This window comes from Talpa europaea, assembly GCF_964194135.1.
Source record: "Talpa europaea genome assembly, chromosome: 3".
NCBI classification, from domain to species: domain Eukaryota; kingdom Metazoa; phylum Chordata; class Mammalia; order Eulipotyphla; family Talpidae; genus Talpa; species Talpa europaea.
Window position 1 is genome coordinate 149,099,520 of NC_140069.1, and position 19,934 is coordinate 149,119,453.

General features: G+C 50.7%; 1 protein-coding gene across 1 annotated transcript in view; it reads right to left on the minus strand.

Moving 5' to 3' along the window:
* Window positions 1–2,932: 2,932 nt before the first annotated feature.
* PRKAG2 (protein kinase AMP-activated non-catalytic subunit gamma 2) overlaps window positions 2,933–19,934 on the minus strand; it is a gene marked incomplete at both ends in the record, with an annotated part of 159,202 nt that continues 142,200 nt past the window's right edge. The window contains 9 exons of the mRNA XM_084230746.1: window positions 2,933–3,165; window positions 7,382–7,475; window positions 10,166–10,312; window positions 10,709–10,746; window positions 11,046–11,211; window positions 13,709–13,835; window positions 14,797–14,851; window positions 16,583–16,628; window positions 19,315–19,373. Of these exons, the coding sequence (XP_084086872.1) occupies window positions 2,933–3,165; window positions 7,382–7,475; window positions 10,166–10,312; window positions 10,709–10,746; window positions 11,046–11,211; window positions 13,709–13,835; window positions 14,797–14,851; window positions 16,583–16,628; window positions 19,315–19,373 (965 nt within the window). The remainder of the gene's footprint in view (window positions 3,166–7,381; window positions 7,476–10,165; window positions 10,313–10,708; window positions 10,747–11,045; window positions 11,212–13,708; window positions 13,836–14,796; window positions 14,852–16,582; window positions 16,629–19,314; window positions 19,374–19,934) is intronic.

The following is a 19,934-nucleotide window of genomic DNA, read 5'->3' on the forward strand; positions in this document are numbered from 1 at the left end:
AATACGACGCTCAGGGCGAACGGGGAATGAACCAGCCTGAACTGTCCATCGCTAGGAGCTGCCATACAAGGTCTGGTCTAGAACGTGGTTACTTTTGAGCCAGGATTGCCCTTCGATGCGCCCTGTTTCTAGGGCCTGCGCTTCAGCCTCCCAGAAGATCAACCTGTCACATTTGAAAAATCTCCTGTCTGCTTTTTTCATCCTTTTGCAGCTTCCCTATCATGTATCTGAATGTGTAGGTTAAGATAAAGTTACCTTAAAAGGAAAGCAAGAGGTTTACTTTCATTAAAAAACTACTTGTAAAGTTTGCTTTCATAAAAAAAAACCAAACTATTTGTAAAGTTGATAAACAACTTTATACCACAGAACGTGTCACACACACTCAGGACCTACCTACATCACCCAGCAGCCTGCTCCGGGTCCGCTGTCACTTGGCCTCGTCCTGCGTGTCTGTCTGTCCCCTCTGCATGAGGACACCGCCCGCCTTCACGGCCTCGCCTCGGCTTGCCGGCATCCTCAGAGCCCTACTTCACGTGCACAGGTACTCGACTAGGGCTTCCGCGTAGCCTTTTAGGGGAACAGTTCAACCCGTAACCAGCCCTTTAGAACTGGGCTTTGGGTTATTAGGCCTGTTATCAAGTTCCAAAGTCCTCAAATTCGGGGTGGCAGGACCTGGGCCAAGACAACCTTTCCGTACTCATAAAGGCCGCCTTGTGATACTGTGTGAGGGTTAAAAAAAAGAAAGTGTGAAGTGCTGGGCAGGGTGCTGGCAGGAAAAAGCCTTCCCAGGGTGCTGGCAGGAAAAAGCCTTCCGGGACTGCAGCTTCTCCTCATCTTCCTTTACAGTGTTCCCTGCGCTGGTTCAATTACAAAACAGACCTCATCAAGGAGAGATCTCAGGCAGCCTCCCGGGGAAGGCGGATCCAGCAAAAGCCTGAAGACCCCCTGACGTTGTCCCACCTTACTACTCTACCCCCGACCCCGTGCCAGCTCCAGCAAGGGCACAGACGCCCCAGCCCCAGGACAGCGCCTGGCAGGTGTTCGGCTCGCAATGTAACAGCCGTTAAATACGTGAGTTGATGCTGATGCCAGGGTGGTTCTAAATAATGCCTTTTGTTGCAGTCTGAAAAGTAACAGGGACGAAGTAGGCCTGGGCAGCACCCGAGCGCCCTCATTCCCAGCTGGCTTACCGGAAACTTCACTTTCAATTAGGGTTTATCCCCATGGCTGTTCCTGATTTTTTTTGGTGGAAGTTTCTGGAAGTTGTTTCAGCTGGCCAAAAAAAAAAAAAAAAAGACAAGGGGCAGAAAAATGCGAGTGGAAGCTCTAAAAATATGGACTATGGGCTTGAGGCGGTCAGGAGCGAAGGCTCCTTCCGTGGAGGGGTGAAGGGCTGCCCTACCAGGGCCTGTGGTCTCCCACCCCCAGCTCCTCACTGCCGCCTTTTCCCCTCCTGAGCAGGTGCCAGTATCCTTGTCTCCACGCCCCCCCTCCACATGACCTGTGGTGCTGCCTCTCCTGACCGCACACCACGGGTGCGTGCCGTGAGGCAGGCTTCGCAGGAGGGGGACACACGCTGCAGCCGGGGCTCTCAGGGCTTCCGCACGCCTGCCTGCAGGGGCTGGGCTGGGCTGGGCGCAGACACCAGGCAGAGGGTCTGCAGAACTGGCTACCTGCAGAACTGGCTACCTGGTGTGTTTTCAGACCCCTAAGGGGAGGAGTCCCACATGCTGAGAGCCAAGTGATGGCTCCCTGGCCCTTGTGCAGGGACAGCTAAGGGTGGATTTCAAGGCAGTGTGTTTGGTCCAAAAACCTAAGATGAACCCGTGGTGGCACAGGGGTTAAAGTCTCGCGCTATCAAGCTATCTCCAGCATGAGTTCGATCCTGGCCAGGGAGCTATCCATGCAGTGCTGCAGGCCTCTCCTGTCTCCCCGCTGCTCCCTTCAGCAGTGGATTTCAGTAGATCTGCCTGTTCTGCTCCCCACTCTGTCTCTGGTGAGTCCTCTTACCCCCCACCTCTGGCCTGCGCCCCAATTCTTGTATGCATGATAAGATAAAAATAAGTAAGATGAATGTCGACTCTCTGGAATCAAGAGGGCTTTAGGGGTTTCACGGGCAGGGGTCTGAGGCAGGTGATGTGAGTAGACCTACAACTGTGCCAGCTTTGCAGGGATTTTATCTGAATCATTCTGGAGCCCGTTCTTAACTGCTCTATGAAAATAACCGAGTTAAAATGTACTTTCCAAGGCTTTCCCAACGGGCAGTACTACTAGGCAAAGCAAAATTCCCTTTTCGGGGAAGATGCCTTGGAAGGACACTATGCACCTGCGAGGCTCACCTGTGGGTTTCCCCGTCGTGCCCCTTCCAAGTGCAGAGGACAGGGGTTCCCTGGGGAACAAGTGGCTCCAAAGCGCCCGAGGTTCCCATGGCTCCAGGCGGGTTCCTGGCCACAGCCCTGCGTGCACCTGTGCTGCCCACCCTGGCAGGGCCGCCCTGCGCTGGCCGGTCCTGTAGCATCCCTGGTGGTCACCCGGTCATGGTGGGATGCCCCCAGATATCACCAAGTCTTCTGAGGGCACAATGTCTCCACGTCGCGACGTGGTCCCCCGTGGAGAACCAGGGAACGAACAGGATGTGTGTCTAACAAGACTCACTCCTTAGAGATCCGTCTAGAAACCAGAACAGACGCCGCCACTTCTAGAACAGAAACAGTGGGTCTGATCTACACCTGCTTCCTTGTTTCTCACTCGTGTGTTCACACAACCCCTTGAGATACTCTCAGCTGTCCTTGGGGTGAGGGCCAGAGTCCCTGCTGGGGACACACAGTGCGCCCCGAGCACAGCCCTCAGGCCCCACAGCCTCACAGCGGGAAGACAGCATGAACCTGAGGCTGGCCCAGCGTGTCCCTGGAAGGCACGGAGTCGGGGCGCTCTACTGCGCCCGTCCTGTGATCTGCGGGAACAGCGCCAGCTCCGAGGGAGACGCGGGGAAGTGGCCCTCAGCCCCGCACAGCCACGCACAGCGCACGCACAGGCGGCTGCAAACGGGTTCTGGGCAGGCATAGAGTTCAAAGGCCTGCAGTCGCTTGGAAGACCTGTCCAGGCCTGTGTGTGCCTGGTGGGAGGAGAAAGGCAAGTTCATTTCTTCGTAAGAGGACCCTCCACCTGCTGGTGAAGACACACGGGGAGTCGTACAGTGTGGTCTGTGCACACGCGTGCGCGCCCCGCAGCAAGGGGCAGAGTCAGGACAGAGGCTGGAGTCTCAGCCTCCGCTGCTGGAGCGGCCTTGGGGCACCCCCTTCTCCCAAGGAGCACCTTTGGCCTCGGCCCGACCACCGTCGCGTCCCCGGGGAGAGTGGACGCAGGCTCCTCAGCTCGGAAGTGGAGCGGGTGCGACTGTGCCACCAGAAAACCGCGCGGCCCAGGGCAACTGAACGTCCTGTCGAGTAACGGAGAGGTGGCGCTCGTGAGTGAAACTGTGCAGGTTTTCCTGGCGATGGCCGCAAGGCCACGAGAACTCATGTTTCCCGGGGGCGAACATCTCAGCGGGAAACCGCAGGCGGGTTTGGTGACCAGGCGCTGGACACACGGTCTGCTCAAGAATTTTTTTTTAACAAAATGGTAGATACTAAGGTTTATTTTAATTTTTCAATTTGCCAAAAAACCCCAAAAACCCAAAACAGCAAAACAAAAACCCAAACGACCAGAAAAACCAAACCACACTCCAGTATATACAGCGTCAACGTCTCTGAGCGCTGGCCCCGGGGCCGCCCCTCCTCCGCCCCCAGAAAACACTGCGGTGCCACCGCACGAGCCACTCACGCAGCCGCACGGGCAGGCAGACGGGCGTCGCGATTTCCGTCTCTGTACCCGAGAGAGCCAGAGACGGCGGCCGCCACTGGGGGCCTCGGCGGCCGCGTCCCCCCAGAGCCGTCTCCGCGCGAGCTATCGGCACGCCAGCTTTTCCGCCCTCACGGTGGCTATTTCCGAGCTCCTAGCCTTTGCAGGTCCAAATTTAAATAATGAGAGATCTGCCGTTTAAAAATAACCACCAATGGTTTATTCATGGGTCTGGAGCAGCCTAACCCACGAGAAGATGTGTAAAAAACTGCACGAAAGTAAAAATAAATAAAGCTGTTGGAAAGCAGTTTTGTTTACACTCGCGTTCAGAACGGAACACTTAACACAGAACAGCCATCAAAGGTTCAGAGTAATTATTTATAGTCAAGTGAGACTTTTGGACAAATCTTATGGGAACAAGCTGACTGGCGAAGGTCGAGGCCTCCCCGGCCTCACCGTCCACCCCGGGCGGCGCCGGTGGCCGCGCAGCGCCGGGTGCAGCGCTGTGTTCCGACATAAGGCACTAGGTCTGAACATGCCACACGCTCACCTTATGTCCTAGGACCTGTCACACACCAGTGGGTTCTTAGAAATGAAAAATGATAGAAGTTTCAGAACACAGTGACTTGGACGACAGACAGCATTTGAAACTCTTCGAAGGTCAGGCAACCGCCTTTCCGCGCAAGCTCGACCCTCCAAATACACGGAAGTCTTGCTCTGAGTTTCCACATCACTGGAAAAAACACCCCTCACTAAACCCCGACATACGTCCTCAGCCACCTCCCCTCTCTCTCCTCTCGCGGTCCGTGGGAGGCAAAGCGTGACCCAGAGTCCCAGTTCAAGTTCCAGGAGGCGTCTCCCTGCACCGTGTCATTCGGCTTCTGGCTGCTGCTGCTTGGCACCTGTCGGCAGATGGAAAGGGGGATCTCAGTGCAGACACGCGCCGCTGTGCGCGTCCCACCTAGTGGTGGCGGCGGCGGGCTCCAGGCCGGGGGCGCCCAGCTCCCCAACCTCCCAGCTACCACGGCAGCCCGCTTTTAACCCCCACCGCACGCGGAAACTCTAAAGAGGCAGGATTGAATTTGGAAAAGGGTTCTATGCCCCAATATTTACTGTTTCAACAAATTTTTTTGCAATTAAATTGTATTTGTGATTGCATATTCAAGGAAGTCTTTCTAGTCTAGAAAATGACCCCACATGTGAAAATGTGTTCAAGAACTACGTATACTTTCATGAAGGCGCAAAATGTTTCTGTTGCACCGACTGACAAAAATGTCGAAGATCAAAGGCTCCTAACAGCTCCTAACGTCCTAACTGCAGCCACTCTAGCTCCTCCGAGGGGCTGACAGGGCGAGACAGCGAGGTTCTCAGCCCAGCAGCTTCTAGCCGCTTTTCTCACTGGACACAAGAAGGCACTTTTGAAACAGATTAATGATCTATAAAGGGGCTAAAAATGCGAGCTCCTGCCGTGAGGCTGCTACTTGCCGGCTGTGTGAGTAGGTGCTGAGGCCTGTTTGATGGCTCTGAGTTTGACAGCAAAATGCCAAACGCGTTTTGGAAGAGAACATGTACTGAGTGGGTGTCCGTGCTGGGCGAGGGTGTCCGTCATCCGGTGGGAAGGGTGACTGCCAGCACCTTTTATGCACTAAGAGCAGCCACTTCTTACAAGGGCTTCTTACCGGCCCCTCCCTCAACATCCACCCAGCGGGGCGTGTCCCGTGTCACCGTGGCCTTCTCAGCACAAACTGCCTTCCCGGTTTTGTTTCATCCCCGAGATTCCCTGGAGGGATCGGGTGCCTGGGTAGCCTGCTCGCGCCGTGGCTGATGGGGTGGCAGCTACACGAGGTGAGCACCTCCTCGAAGACAGTGGCCTGTGGGCTGGCAGGGCCGGGCAGCCAGGCTGGCTCCTGGTTGCTGCGTGCGCCATGCTGTGTCCCTGCGGGCAGGAAGCCCAGCAGCTGGTCTGGGCAGCCAGCCCCTGTGTCCCACGAGCACTCCAGATGCCCACTTGCAACCCAGTTACTGGGACACAGAACCTCTTCCTAAATCAGCAGCGTGACGGTGCTCGAATAAGGAATTCTAATTCAGCTACCCTGTCGTCAGCGCCATTTCTATGGTAACAGACATTTCAGATTCCAGCTGCAGAATACATTTCCTCCTGAAGAGGGGCATTAACGACTTAAGAGTCTTTGAAATATCAAATCTGGATGGAGGCGTAAGCTCACCCAGGCAATAATTCAGTCATTCTGAGTGTGCAATGTCTCTTGGCCCGAGGGACAGCAGAGCCGTGAGGTTCAGGCCGACGCTTGGGGAAATGGCGTGCCCTGGCGGGGGCGGTGCCTGTGGGGTTGAGTCTGTCCCTAGCGTGAGGAAGGGGCTGTGCGATCTTATGTAGGTGTGATCACACTGTCTGGACCGGGTCAGCCCGCGTCCAGGAGATGCGTCCACTGCTGTAATGGCCGAGTTCCCTGTCAGCCGTGTAGAGTCCACTGGAGGGACATCCTCTCACCAATGCAGCCTCTGCTTGGACATCTGGCTTCTTTCCAGTATTAGGTTATTACAAGCAACGCTGCAACCACCTCACTGAACCAGCATTTCACGGTTATGAAGACAGGAGAGATTCAGGTCCTCTAACACCTGCGATTTCAGACTCCCGCCCGCCCTCTGGGGACCTGACGCCGCCGGCGTGGAGCGCGCCCGCTCGCGCACACGGACCCCCGTGTCACGTCCTCCTGTCCTGGGAGTCTGTCCGTCACCAGGGCCAGTGCTTCTCCAAGGGGAGCTCATTAGGATGCGTGTTTTTAGGGTATAGACCAAGCATAAAAACCCGTTAGCGAGTCTGATTTCTGAACTAAAGAACAACCCACACCGTGGTACAGACACTCTCCAGCGGTGACCTTGTGCATTCCCAGCGCGCGTCACTCAGCTGCCCGTCTGCTGTCTCGGTCTTCCAGCCTGGGGGTGGCCGGCTGGCGCATTAGGGCCCTTGGCCCACCTCTCACTCCAACTCTGGGGTACTAGAGACACCAAGGCCTCTTTCCTGAACGCCGCCCTCTGCCCCGCACCCTCCCACTGCCTGAGACCCCAGAGCTCGCAGAGCCAATCAGGCAGAAGGTGGGTTCAGCGACCCCCCACACTGTGGTCCTCAGCGTCATTTCCACACAACAGGCAGAGAAAAAGCTGCACTGTGGGGGAATTTAGTTTTATAGACTCACAACACCAGGAAAGTTTTTTAAAGGAGAGATGTTTCGATAGGACCCCGGGGTGTCCCTCCTGTTCCTGGTTTGGAGCCCTCAGAGGGGATGAGAGCTTAGCTGTTTACGGGAAACGTCAGGAGAGACATGGCAATGGGCCCCTCACCTTAGAACACTGTCTACAAACTTTTCTCTCTCACCCAAGAACCGTGAAACTTCAGAACTGCAAATGGAGGCTCACAAAGGAGTGGACACAGAGCCTCCATCTGCAGGCTGGTGGGGAGCGACACGCCGCCTGTGCCGAGTCCTGTGCTTCCCAGACGGCGGGCGAGGCCGCGGGGGCATACCTGCGGGTGTGAGAATCAGGGCTTGCAGGATGTCCGACAGCGAGATAATCCCCACGATACTGTCTGCTTCGTTCACCACCACCAGCCGATGGACCTGGGCGGGAGGAGGCAGGGCCGGGAAGTCAGCTCAAGCTGCCTTTTCAAATGGATATTTAAGCAAGGCTTTCTCCTGCGATGCGATGGGTGCACCCCACATGCGAGGGCAGCTACTGAACCAGCCGCGTACAGACCCGCATGGAGATGTCGGGTTTAAAGCTAAAAAGTCACACAGATTTGCTTGACAACCTTTAAGAAAAACAAGCCAGTTACGTCCTGCTGAGTCCTCAAATTTCAAAATAATACGACAGATACTGCCTGACCAGGGAGTACCATGGAGCTGAGATGGGCTTTAGGCATAGAGGTTTAATGCTTTTCTTCAGAACTATCAGACACGGGGGGGGGGGGGGGGGGGCTCCCTGGTGGAGCAGGTGTAGCGTGTCATCACTATGAGGCAATCTGCAGCCCCTGCAGCACGAGTTCCATCCCCGGCCAGTCTGCCTGTTCTGCTCCCCACTCTGTCTCTGTTGAATCCTCTTATGCCCTGCACCTCTGGCCTGCACCCCAGCTCTTGTATGCACAAATAAATAAATCTTCTTGAAAAAAAGATCAGACACCATTCCAGGAAGAGAGGAAGCCAATGGGCACTAGACAAGACCCTGGGTCACTGCTCAGACTGTTTCGTTTTAACCCTGTCTTTCTCCTCGGAGGCTCCTACAGCAAGGACAGTATTCAGCAGATAAACAAACTACACTAAAGTGAACCAGGTTATATTCGCGCCTCACTTTCTATGCAGAAATCTTTCAGAGCGAAGGGATGGTGTCACGGGCTGTTCTGAGCTGGCGGCAGACAGGGAAGGGGCCAGAGGCACAAAGCTTCCCAGACTCAGGGGCTCCAGAAGGCGCCCACGCCTCGTGCCAGCCGGTTACCCCGGAGACCCTCTCCCCGCCCAGCGGAGGGGGCAGAGCCCCGGAAGGCGAGGGAGGGGGATTCTGGGCTCACACTTTGTCTCGGGTGATGACGCCGGTGATGCTTTTAAAGAAATATCTTCTGCACCGCTGAGGCGCCAAGGGAAACCCTCTCACCCAGAGAATGAATTCCACCCAAAAAAGGACAACCAGAAAGATGCTCTTGTGGCCGGCGGCTGAGGCTAACTCATGAGTGTTCCTTTCTGAGCATCCGAAAACCGGCGCTTTATTTATGCCCCGTAAAAGCCCGACTAAGCGCCCACGCTCGGGGGTGGGGGGGGCCCTCCTAAAAACTAGGTTGAAGCCAAAGATACTCTTTGTCCCGCAGGGACGAGGAGTCACCTGATGAAAGAAGCTGTTTTAATAAGGAAAAAAGTCAAGAGGGGAACCGAGGGGACGGTCGGTCCACCTTCGCTGTCTGCAGGTTGTGACCTCTGTAAAGGATTCCGCAGGCCCCTGTCCTCGTCACTCCTCAGGGGGGGGTTCCCAACTATTTTGCTTTTGACCTTGAACGGCTGGGCTTGCAGTTCTAAGGGCATGAGTAAAAGGTTAAGACGTATTTCCAGGGCAGTTAAAACTCTTCGGAGACAACTGGTGACGGATGTTAACCGCAAGTAAAAAAATGAAGTCTTTACCTTGAGTCTTTACGTGTGAGACAAGACACCAGCCAGGGCAGGGGAAGCCAGGGGAGCTCAGGGACAAGGACAGTTAAAGAGCAGGGCTGGGGCGGGGGCGGGGCTCCCGCATATGAAACGGGTGCCATGCATGACAGCACCCTACATCAGAGGTAACTACCGGGAAAAAGCATGTTAAAGTTGTAGTTATTAAAACCCTAAAAAATAGGTGCTCTTGGACTATACTCTTGCATTTCTAAGAAAAACCATCAAAGCAGATTTATCATTATGCACTTATTCTGCCTAGTTAGGGATTGTTCCAGAAAGAACAGAACTGCATCTTTGATTCTTAAGGAGTGACACACAGGGGGCCTCCCCTGGTGGTGCAGCGGTTGAGCGCTGGGCTGTGAAGCTGCCCGCAGCATCTGCAATGCCAGTTTGATCCCCGGCCACCAGGGGAGGGTCCCACATGGCGCGCAGACCTCTCCTGCCGCACCCACTGCTCCCCTCAGCAGTGTACTTCGTCACTCTGCCTGCTCTGCTCCCCGCTCTGACTCTGGTGAATTCTCTCACCCTCCCGCGCTTCTGACTGTACCTAGTGCTTGTATAAATAAATAAATAAATGTTTAAAAAAAAGAGTGACACACAGGGAGATGTTCCTAATCCCAGCCAGCAGGAAAGCAAAAAAGGACCCTGGGCCCACGCTGACCAAACTGGATACTCCCTAAAGAGCTCACTCATCTTTTATTTAGTGTCACGCGAAGTATTCTCGAAAACCCCATAGGCAGTAACGCGTAAGAGGGCCCTGTGGTGCTGAGCGTCGAGACTTGCTACCTACCTAAATATTGGGGTGGTGCAGTGAAGATCAGAATGAGTTCATTGAGACAGCATTCACTTTGTTAAAACCATATACATAAATTCATAAATATTCTCATGGAACTTAAAGTTCGTGGAACTTTTGTTAAACTGTGGAAGCATCTTACCAGTTCATCTGATTCGACTACGAGGACTCACAAATTCAGTTTAACTGAAGGAGCTTTTTACAGCTGACCTACTGTGTGCTGAGTGAGGCGCTAGCTGGGCAGGGCAGCCTCCCTGGGCACTGGGCTGCACTGGCTGTGTCAGGGCTGGGGGGAGACAGGAGGGTCAGAAGCACCTGTCCTCACCTCGGCCCTGACGATCCTGTCCACGATGGTCTCCAGGATCTCCAGCTTGCTGCACTTTACCACGCCCTCGAAATACTGGGAGCGGTGCTGCAGGGCCTGGGTCACCGTGATATCGAGGTTATTGTATGTTTTTTCAGCAGCAAGATTCTGTAACACAGTAACAGGATGAATGACAGCCTCTCAATTTACAGTGATTCCCACATGAGCAAGTTTACAGCAACCCTGATTTTGAAGAACGTTTTAATTGATGTCGCGCACCAGCTTATTAACATGCCTGTAGTACTGTTATTCCATCATCCTATCAGTATTAATTAAAGATTACAAGGTGTACCTTAATTATGCAGTCACCTTGTTCAATCTTAACTGCCTGTTCTGCTGAAGACCCCCGGCTAAGCAGCCCTGGAGGGTCATATACGATATGAGCCTGGAATCCTCCGGCAAGAGCCTCAGACTCAAAAGGGCCAGGGATTATGAAACCGAATTAACGAACGGGTTTTCAATGCATTCTACACGATCCAATGAATAAAATGAAAAAATACTTACAATTACATCAAATTTGGAATAAATATCTACAACTTTTCCTGAAAATGAGCAAACACAGGGATTAGGAACATGACTTGGAAACAAAAAATAACACACAAAATCCATCCTAAGTGGGTAGTTACTAGGCATGAAATACTATTCACTAAGATTAATGTGTCTGTTTTCAAGTGGATGTGAAATCCCCTCTTAACAGAAAATACAACAATAGGCCAGTTTACGGTTCCCGCTGTCCCGAGAGCCCCATGGTTGAAGCCCGTCTACACTGCTAACATCCATGACCCTCTGACTGACGAGGTGAACAGCTGCTCTGCGTGGTCGGCAGAACACTAGGACCTACCTGCCTCGTCCACGACAGGCAAGGCAGACACCCGTCGCTCCACGAAGACGTTCAAGGCCTTGATGATGGGGGTGTCGGGGTGGATGAAGGCGATGTTGTGGTAGGTCCCGATTCCCAGCACGTCCAGGTTCTGCTTCATGAAGGCGGGCTTTGGCATGTCGGACATCTGCGGGGGGGGGGGGACGGGACAGAAGACTCTGGAGCAGCGAATCCTCCTGGACGTCCGCATGTGCGGGCTCGAACGAAGACCACGTCCAACAAGCTAAAGCTAGTCCTCCCTAACTCTGCCAGGACGTCGGGATTACCAGGAGACCGTCACATACAAGGACCGTCTCTTTTGTTCAGTTTATATTCCAGGCTCACATTCAACTACTTCGTAAAACATTACCACGCACTGATGCGGGGCCCTCCCTGCTTCTCCTCACCCAACCGAGAAAGGGGTTGGAAGGCTGACCAAGTCTTAATCAAGGATCTCTCTGGCCCCGTCATCCTCAGATGGCGTTTACTCAGAACCTGCATTCTCAGCCCTGGAGCACGGAGGGGGCCGGCTGAGCGGCCCCTGAGTGTACTCCCCACACCGGACACCCTGAATTCTCCTTAGGACACGCCACTGTTTCTGTCTACTAGGAACAAAGAACAAGGCAACTGGACAGAATTAAAAGAATCTCTAGAAAGTAACTTTCTTCTCCTGGGCTGTTTCAGAGGAGGAGGGAGAAAGCAGAAGCGAGGTGCCTAGGATCGTGGGTGACACTAACAAGGTGAGGCCTACGGTTTCAGACGTCCACCTTTTACAGAGGGTGCGGTGGATTTCATCCTCCTGGTGTACCTTATACTTATCAGGAAAAGATGAACAATTAGAAGAAACAAAATGTTCAAGTCAAAGAGAGCTCATCAATATTCAAATCATGAGAACCCTAGAAATGTAGAGAAAGAAGAGACACCTATTAGGTCGCCTGCCCAGCCTGAAGCAGCGACACCCTGTCCTGGGACGACAGACTGCAGGTCGCCAGGGGCTATGCTGCTGCATCTCAGAAGATGGCAACTTGGGAAAAACCAGGTTCTGAAATTTCTCTAAGATTCTAGGTTTTGATCTGAAAAGCTCTAGCAGAATGTTCCAGTAGCATGATTTTTTTTTTTTAGATTTTAAACAGATGTGTATTAAAACCATATTTAAGATTTTATTTATTTTATTTTTTTTAAATAATAAATTTTTTTATATTCCCCATACAATTGCAACCCCCCCATTCTGACCCCAATCCCTCCCCTCCCGCCCTCCACCCCCCCCAAAAAGTGTCTCTGGTTCATAGTTTTTTGTTGATTTTGATTTTCACTTTCTTATAGTTATTCATTCTTATTACCAAATTGGCCCAAATCTGTGGCAGCACTGGCAGAGGCAACTCCTCTACCTTCTACAGAAAACAGTGAGGCCTGTCTCCCAGCTGCGCTGCTCTCCTGGGGGCCTGGGCTTGACCTCTGCAGTGAGTGCTGACTCCTGTGTCCCGGGCCTCGGGTCAGGGTGTCTGTAGGGCTGCGGGTGGAAGGAGGGGCGTGGTCGCTGGCCCCGGGCCAGCAGTGCTTGGCCTCACCATCTCACAGCTGCAGCCAATACACTGGGATTCACAAGGACCTGGGGGTGGATGTCCTCAGGGGTGACCACACAAGGTGCTCAGGACATGAAGCAGCCTGCAGGGGACGTGAGGCCACACTCTCAGGGGAGAGTGGGCCATAGCCCTGGCTCTACTCATCCCCAGGCTGACCCCCTGCCCAGACATCCCTGCCCCACCTCCCACCTCATACTTTTTTGTAAATCGCTTTCCTCCTCACTCCCTTCTTTCTTCAAAACACCAACAGGCTTATTTTTGCAAGTGAGCTACACGCAGAGGGACGGCCTCCACCCCCACTCTAGGAGGAATTTATCTCCCTGTCTGAGGCTGTGGACAAGGAAGTTCACATTCAAAGTTGAGTTTTAATGTCTATTAAGTTCTTTCAATAAATGAGTTCGCATGATGGCACTGAAGCATGAAGGGAGCTCCGAGCGGTGACTAATTCCTCAAAACCTCCAATTTAGTGGGAGTAACGAGGAGGAGGACACAAGGCCCTCTTGTACACACCCCGAGACTCGAGACACTCTGGAGGCTCCAGGCCTGCACCCCAAGACGCCATCTCAGGGCAGAGGAGCTGACAAAACCTATAGACAGATCACATCGCCCTAATGTGGACCAACATGGTATTCTCTTGCTAAAATTTTTATTTTCTCTGGGTTTTTCTATCACTGCTGCCATGAATAAGAAGACAATCCAGGGGCATATCTTCTGCGTATGTTTCCAAACCCAAGACACCCATAAAACATCAACAGGCCATTTGCTACAAGTATCAGCTCAATTTATCTTGTAGAACAAGTCCTTAGAATGCAAATGGCTTTCTCTCTCCTCTTAGATAGGTGATAAAACATTCTAATTACTTGCTCCAAAGGTGACTGCTTGCTCACTGGAATCAACTTCGAGGTTGTACAATTCAAAGAGCAGCGAGTGAGAGACTGAGGTTTAGAGACAGAGACCCCACGAGGACAGTTCACTCCCGATGGCCACAGGGGCCAATCCACTTGAAGTAAGTTAGTTAAAACAGATGCAACCATGTCTTTAGAAACACTAAAAACTACTTACAAAAAGCTGGAGGAACTTGAGGATTCTTTTGTGGGTAAGTATATAAAGTGCATTCCCACTGAGAGGGTCAATAACTGGCAATCTGTGGATTTTATTTTTGATCAACGAGTACACAGCATCGAAGAGGCTGCGGGGAAAGCCACACAGGCGTTAGGAGGCTTTGAGAGAAAGAAGGAAGCTCTGGGCCACCCCAGCTGCACAGCATTCTCAGTGCTGTTTTATACAAGAACAGGCTGCTTGACTTAAAACTGTGCTTTGGAAAAATTTTAAATTGGAGAGCTCAGCAAACTGGTTGATTTTTCACCATCTGTGTTAAGAAATCTCAAACACAGTGTGAGCCCTGCCGCACCAGGAGAATGGTGCTTCCGATGATGGTAACTGATAATGATGATAACTGATAACGTGTTTACCTGATTTCACTGGAGGAGTGACAGACACCCCCTATGAAGCTGCCAGACCTGGGAAAGCCTCACTAGCCAGAGGCCAGAGCTGGGCCGGCCCCCTGGACTGCACTGGACAGTACCACCAGGGCCTCTGTGGGCAGCCTCCCTACCCCCACCCAGCTGCATGGAGGTGGTGTGGGTGTGTCTGCACTTGGTTATAAAATGATAAAAGCCAACATCCCACTTTTTCTTGCTTGTGCTTTAGAGTTTTAGGAAGCCTTTGGGATGGGCATGGAAGCTTGTCAGGGCCGCCCCAGTAAGCCTGGATCCAAACGTGAAGGCCGCAGACTGGAGGGACTGCTGTGCAGACCTTAGGACCCAAGGCAGGGCTTGGTCCCCCGGGGAGGACTGTTAAGGTACAGTCCTGAGTGCTGCCCTCCAAAGGCTGGGGCAGAGCCCCAGGGCCTGCAGTACTAACAGGCTGCCCAGGTTGCTTCTGCTGCAGGTGATGTGGATTTTAAAACTGCTCAGGATGACCAACTTCCTAGGCAGTTATCATGGCCCTGGACCCATCTAAGTTGATGAACTTGATATCTGGAATTAAGGAGGTTGGTTTTATCTAGATCAGAAAAAACTACCTATCATGGTAACAAAACAGATGAATCTGAATGGATGTTTTCCAAGGAGAAAAACTTTACAAATTACCTTGCATCTGGAGATATATTCACTAAAGGCTTAAATGTTTCTTGTAAATAAAGCTCTGTATTTACAAAAAAAAAAAAATACGCAATTAGTAACACATTTGTTATTTGCAATTTTTACATACATTAAAATACCCTTCAATTTATAGTTACTAATTAAAAAGATTAAAAATCCAAATCAAATTAATTTACTGAAAACTATTGTGTTGTTATAGCTATGGCTATTTTAAACAACTTCCAAACTGTTCCCAGGATGCTGCCTTTGTAGAAAACGTAAACATTTAAAAACAACATTATCAGAGATGTAAAAATCTGAAGTCAAGGCATCTGACAGAAGACTGATACCAGCAGAGGTCACTAGTAACTACCGAGAGACTATCATCTTCGAGCAAGGAAACACTGACGAAATCCTTTAAATTAATTTTAAAGTTAAAACTAAGTTAAAAGATAGCACAATAGTTACAACAAACATTGCTATTTGATGTCCTTAAGTTTTATTTTACTAAACTAAGGCTCAAAATCTGTATCTTTGGCATCTTTCTAGTATACAGAAATGATTTTTGTAAAGATCAACTGTAATTAATTTTCTTTACTGATGTTCTTATACAATGAATGAAATGTATGGATCAAACAAACAAAAAACCTCAAAGCATTCACGAGTATCTCAACATTATCATCATTACTGCCGAATGTCAAAATGTGAATTTGCTCTGCCCCTGGTCTAAGGTTACCTGTCTATCTAGTGGAGTTTGACAAGGAGCATCCTTCCTGGTGTTTTAGTGGGGGCTCGTCAGTCATGGGCAGTGCTGGGATTCAGGTCTCATGTTGACTGACTTTGCTTAATTTGATTTGATAGCATCATCATAAGTCACTATGTCACGCCATGCAACTTTTGGATCCTATAAAATTACAGGAGCCTCTACCCTATGGATGTTCAGACTCCACAGCCAGCCACAGGCCGCTGATCATGACAAGACTATGGGGAGGACAAAGGTAGATTTTAATTCTAAATTCCAAATTTCCTCCAGTTGGCCCTGCCATTCTGACTCCCCTCCCCCAACTCCCGAAAAAGGGCTCCCTCCTGGTTTCCAGCCAGGTGAGCCCTTGTAACACTGGGCCCAGGCTGCAGCTGGGCTCTCCCTCCGACATCTGTGCCCCCTGCACCAGCCCCACGGGATGGTTTTCCCGAGGACAGGGCAACTTGACAATCATGAAATCAGAATTTAAGAAATGGCTCCATTTTGAGAAAGGATAATTATAAATGACAAGGGTGTTAAGATTAGATGAATAATATGTCAATCTTTTAAACAGAAGGAAGCAATCTTGAAGTTACTTGATCCAAAGCATCTAGTTGAAGGTTCACATGTTCTGTTTCTCCGTGATTTGTAAAAAATAATTATTAAATTTAAATAAGAACAGATCCTTGCTTTTATTAATTTTAGGCATTCCCTTGGTGCATTTTCTGTACTAAGGCAATTTTGGGGAGTTAATGCTTAGTGTTACCCTGGGGGGCTGATACAGGCACTGGCAGCTCATTCATCTTTGCATCCTCAGCCTTAGTACATGACTGGTATAGGCTCCCTGTAAGCATCGATTACAAACAATGGACAGTATTTACAGCAGCATGGCATGTCATCGGAATTTAGACAGAAATAAACAGAATATTTTAATTATATGGTTCATTATTCAGCAGAGGGGAAAAAGGTCCGTGAAATTAAAACATTTTACACACTAAGTAGAACTTTTTTCCTGATACTAGAAGAGTTTTAACACTTAGTAGCAGCACTTACCCCTCCACGTTTCTATCTTATGTTCCTCTAATTCATAAATCTGTACCTGCAAATAGAAAAATTCCTATTTGCATATGTTAACATACACCACGTAAGAACATTGTTTCCTAACTACTGAGTCTCACAATTCAGCAGAGGGGTGCAATCACCATCGTGACTTGGAAATTCTGTAAACATAAATGAGGGAGGAAATGCACTGTCTGCAGTGGCTCACAAATTGAAAACATTACAGCAGCACAATAGTACATAGTTACTTCACATCTATAACCTGAGGATCTCTGAGGCTTAAATGTGAAACATACACCTGGACACACACTCGCTCCTCGAGGCCACAAAGGTCTTTCAGTGTCTCTAATTTTAAAACAGCTCTGGGGTAAGTTGTGTCCGAAAATTAAGGCGTTAGGTCAGTGGGGTGTGACCACAGTGGCCGTCTTGGCAGAGGTATCGGGTGAGGCCCCGGGAGGGAGGAATCTGGCGACAGTCCCAGAGGCCGCTGAACAGGGTGCAGATGTCAACGCCGGCCTCACCACCAGCCGCTGCTCTTGCCAGTTACCAACACTCGGGCCTGGTTTAACACTCGATGTCACTGGGTGAAGGGCCCCCAGACTCAGCTCCTGTGAGGGGCCCACCTGATGGCATAAGGCGAAGTATCCTCGTGCTCCCTGGGCGCCCTCCCACCCCTGCCTCTGCTTAGGCGCTCTTTATTTTGGGACTTCAGGGGGCACCCCAAAGCAGAGAACCTGGCCACCCCTTGTGGCTTAATATCTGCTGCCTGGCAACACAGACAGTCCTAGATGAAAACGTCACTGGCAGCAGAAGACAGACATGGACCAGGTCACACGCTTCTGAGAGGGTGAGTGACGAGGGGTGCAGAGAGAGTGGTGGGGAGCAGAGGCCGGGCAGGGGGAAGCCTAGGGGAGGATTCCAGGCAGGCCCTGCCTAAGCAGTGGGCTTGGCACAAACAGGGAGGGGGGGGGGCAGAGAAACTGCCTTTAGAAACAACTTTTTTTTTTTTTAAAGATTTATTTTATTTTATTTATTTATTTATACAAGCACTGGGTACAGTCAGAAGCGCGGGAGGGTGAGAGAATTCACCAGAGCCAGAGCGGGGAGCAAAGCAGGCAGAAGGACCGAAGTACCCTGCTGAGGGGAGCAGCGGGCGGCAGGGGAGGTCTGCGCGCCATGCGGGACCCTCCTCCTGTGGCCGGGGAGCAGCCGGGGTTCGAACCAGCGCTGGGGCCGGGGATCGAGCCGGCACTGCAGAGGCTGCGGGCAGCTTCGCAACCCAGCGCTCAACTGCTGCACCACTGGGGAGGCCCAGAAACAACTTCTAAGTGTGCCTCCCCGGTGGTGCAGCAGTTGAGTGCTGGGCTGCGAAGCTGTCCACAGCCTCTGCAGCACCGGTTCGATCCCCGGCCGCTGGTGAGGGTCCCACATGGTGTGCAGATCTCGCCTGCTGCCCGCTGCTCCCCTCAGCAGTGTACTTCGTCAGTCTGCCTGTTTTGCTCCCCACTCTGGCTCTGGTGAATTCTCGCACCCTCCTGCACTTCTGACTGTACCCAGTGCTTGTATAAATAAATAAATAAATAAATCTTAAAAAAAAAAAAAAGAAACAACATCTAAGAGAATGGGGGAAAGAGGCTAATAATCTCCAACAAGGCTCCCAGAGTCCAATTAGCTACTGCTGAGATTTGTTAGATGGGGTGTGGCTACATTTTACCAAAATCCATCCATTTACAAATTGTTCTTGTGTTGATCTGCTAGTTGAAAACCAGAGATAGGACCGCTATGGGAAAACCGTGAGATCACTGGGGAGACTCAGGCTGTCCTTAGTGAACCTTCCTTCCAGGGTTTGTCTGTGAAGAAGCTTGTCTTCCCGTAGGAATTTACTTATTGGGCAGTATTGACCGTGACATGAAAAACCAGTGTTAACTGGACAATCTTTTCACCGTTCAGAGACCCACAACAGTATCAGGACAGAACCCCAGTGTGCTGGGATGCCCTTCTGCGCCCTTGCGAAAAACCCAAAACAAACAAAACCCCCAAGACAACAAAGCCCCAAACCAAACAAGCTGGTATGAGCCACAGACTCACGGCGCTAGACAAAGGTCAAGTATGGCTTTCAAGTTATGCTCTTATGATCTCGCTGGGCCAGGGCCAGGGCTCTGCGTGAAAATAGCCAGTAGCAGCCAGCCCTTAATTGGCAGGAAAATGTCAAAATTGAATTTCTTCCATCTTAATTTCTACTTCATTAAGACCACAGGGAGCACATGGTTCTTGTTATAGAATTTTTTTTGGGGGGTGTGTGCATGAAGTTGCACCGAATCAACAGACCTGTGAGGCTATGCCCCCCGGGGGTCTCACCAGCTGCCCCTCGAACATAAAGATCCCATGCACAGTGGACTTGCAGGCCACAGAGGCCATAAATAAGGGTGTTCCAGTCCCGGGGATTTCTGAAAGCTGGATAAAGAAGCTACTGTCTTTCTTCTGAGACTACCTTCTTCTGGGTTCAAATAAATGACGAATTTACACTGAAGTTCTGTGCATGTCATTGATACACATGTATGTGTGTGTGTATGTGTGTACATATACATATTATATGAAATAAGATTCAGAAGAATCAACCACCATAAGCAGCCCAGTTCTAAAAAAGAAAAACCACAAAAATCTTAAAATATACCCCACCTCCCCCACACAGGCACACAGCTCCAAGTGGAGGCACAGAGACTTACCATGGGTGATTTATAGTATCTATGTAGTATATTTATGAAATCTGTAATTGTTAGCATTCCTAGAATAAAGAATTACATGGTAAGTATCAAACTAAGAAAATGCAGGAGGAAAATTTCAAATGATAGGCAAACCTGGATATTTACTAGAAAAGCTTCTAAAATATACTTCAAAGATATCAAGCACAGTTTACTACAGTATTTAAAAATTTATTAATCTGTTTGTTGTCTACAGCGAACCAGATACACTGACGCAGCCTAAGTTAAACCTGAGAGTGTACAGTGGATTTAGTCATAGAATTTGGCGATTCCATGCAGAGAGCTTACTGAAGGTTACAAAGCATCACGGGAAGACCTGCAGCGAACACACCGGAATAAGACAAAGTATTCCATTTGCTCCAGAAACATGGCACTCCTGGGGGAGTGTCCTAAAAGCAACGCTTTCACCACCAGTGACTGACTGACTGAGTGAGTGCCCACTGTGTGTCACTGAAGACACAATGGACGCCGCCAGGACTTCCCAGGTGAAAGAGATGGGACCCTTGTCCTGGAGGACACTGCATCCAGAGAGGGAGGCAAACTAGCCATTCCAACACAGCATGAAGCGTACCAAAAGAACAGCC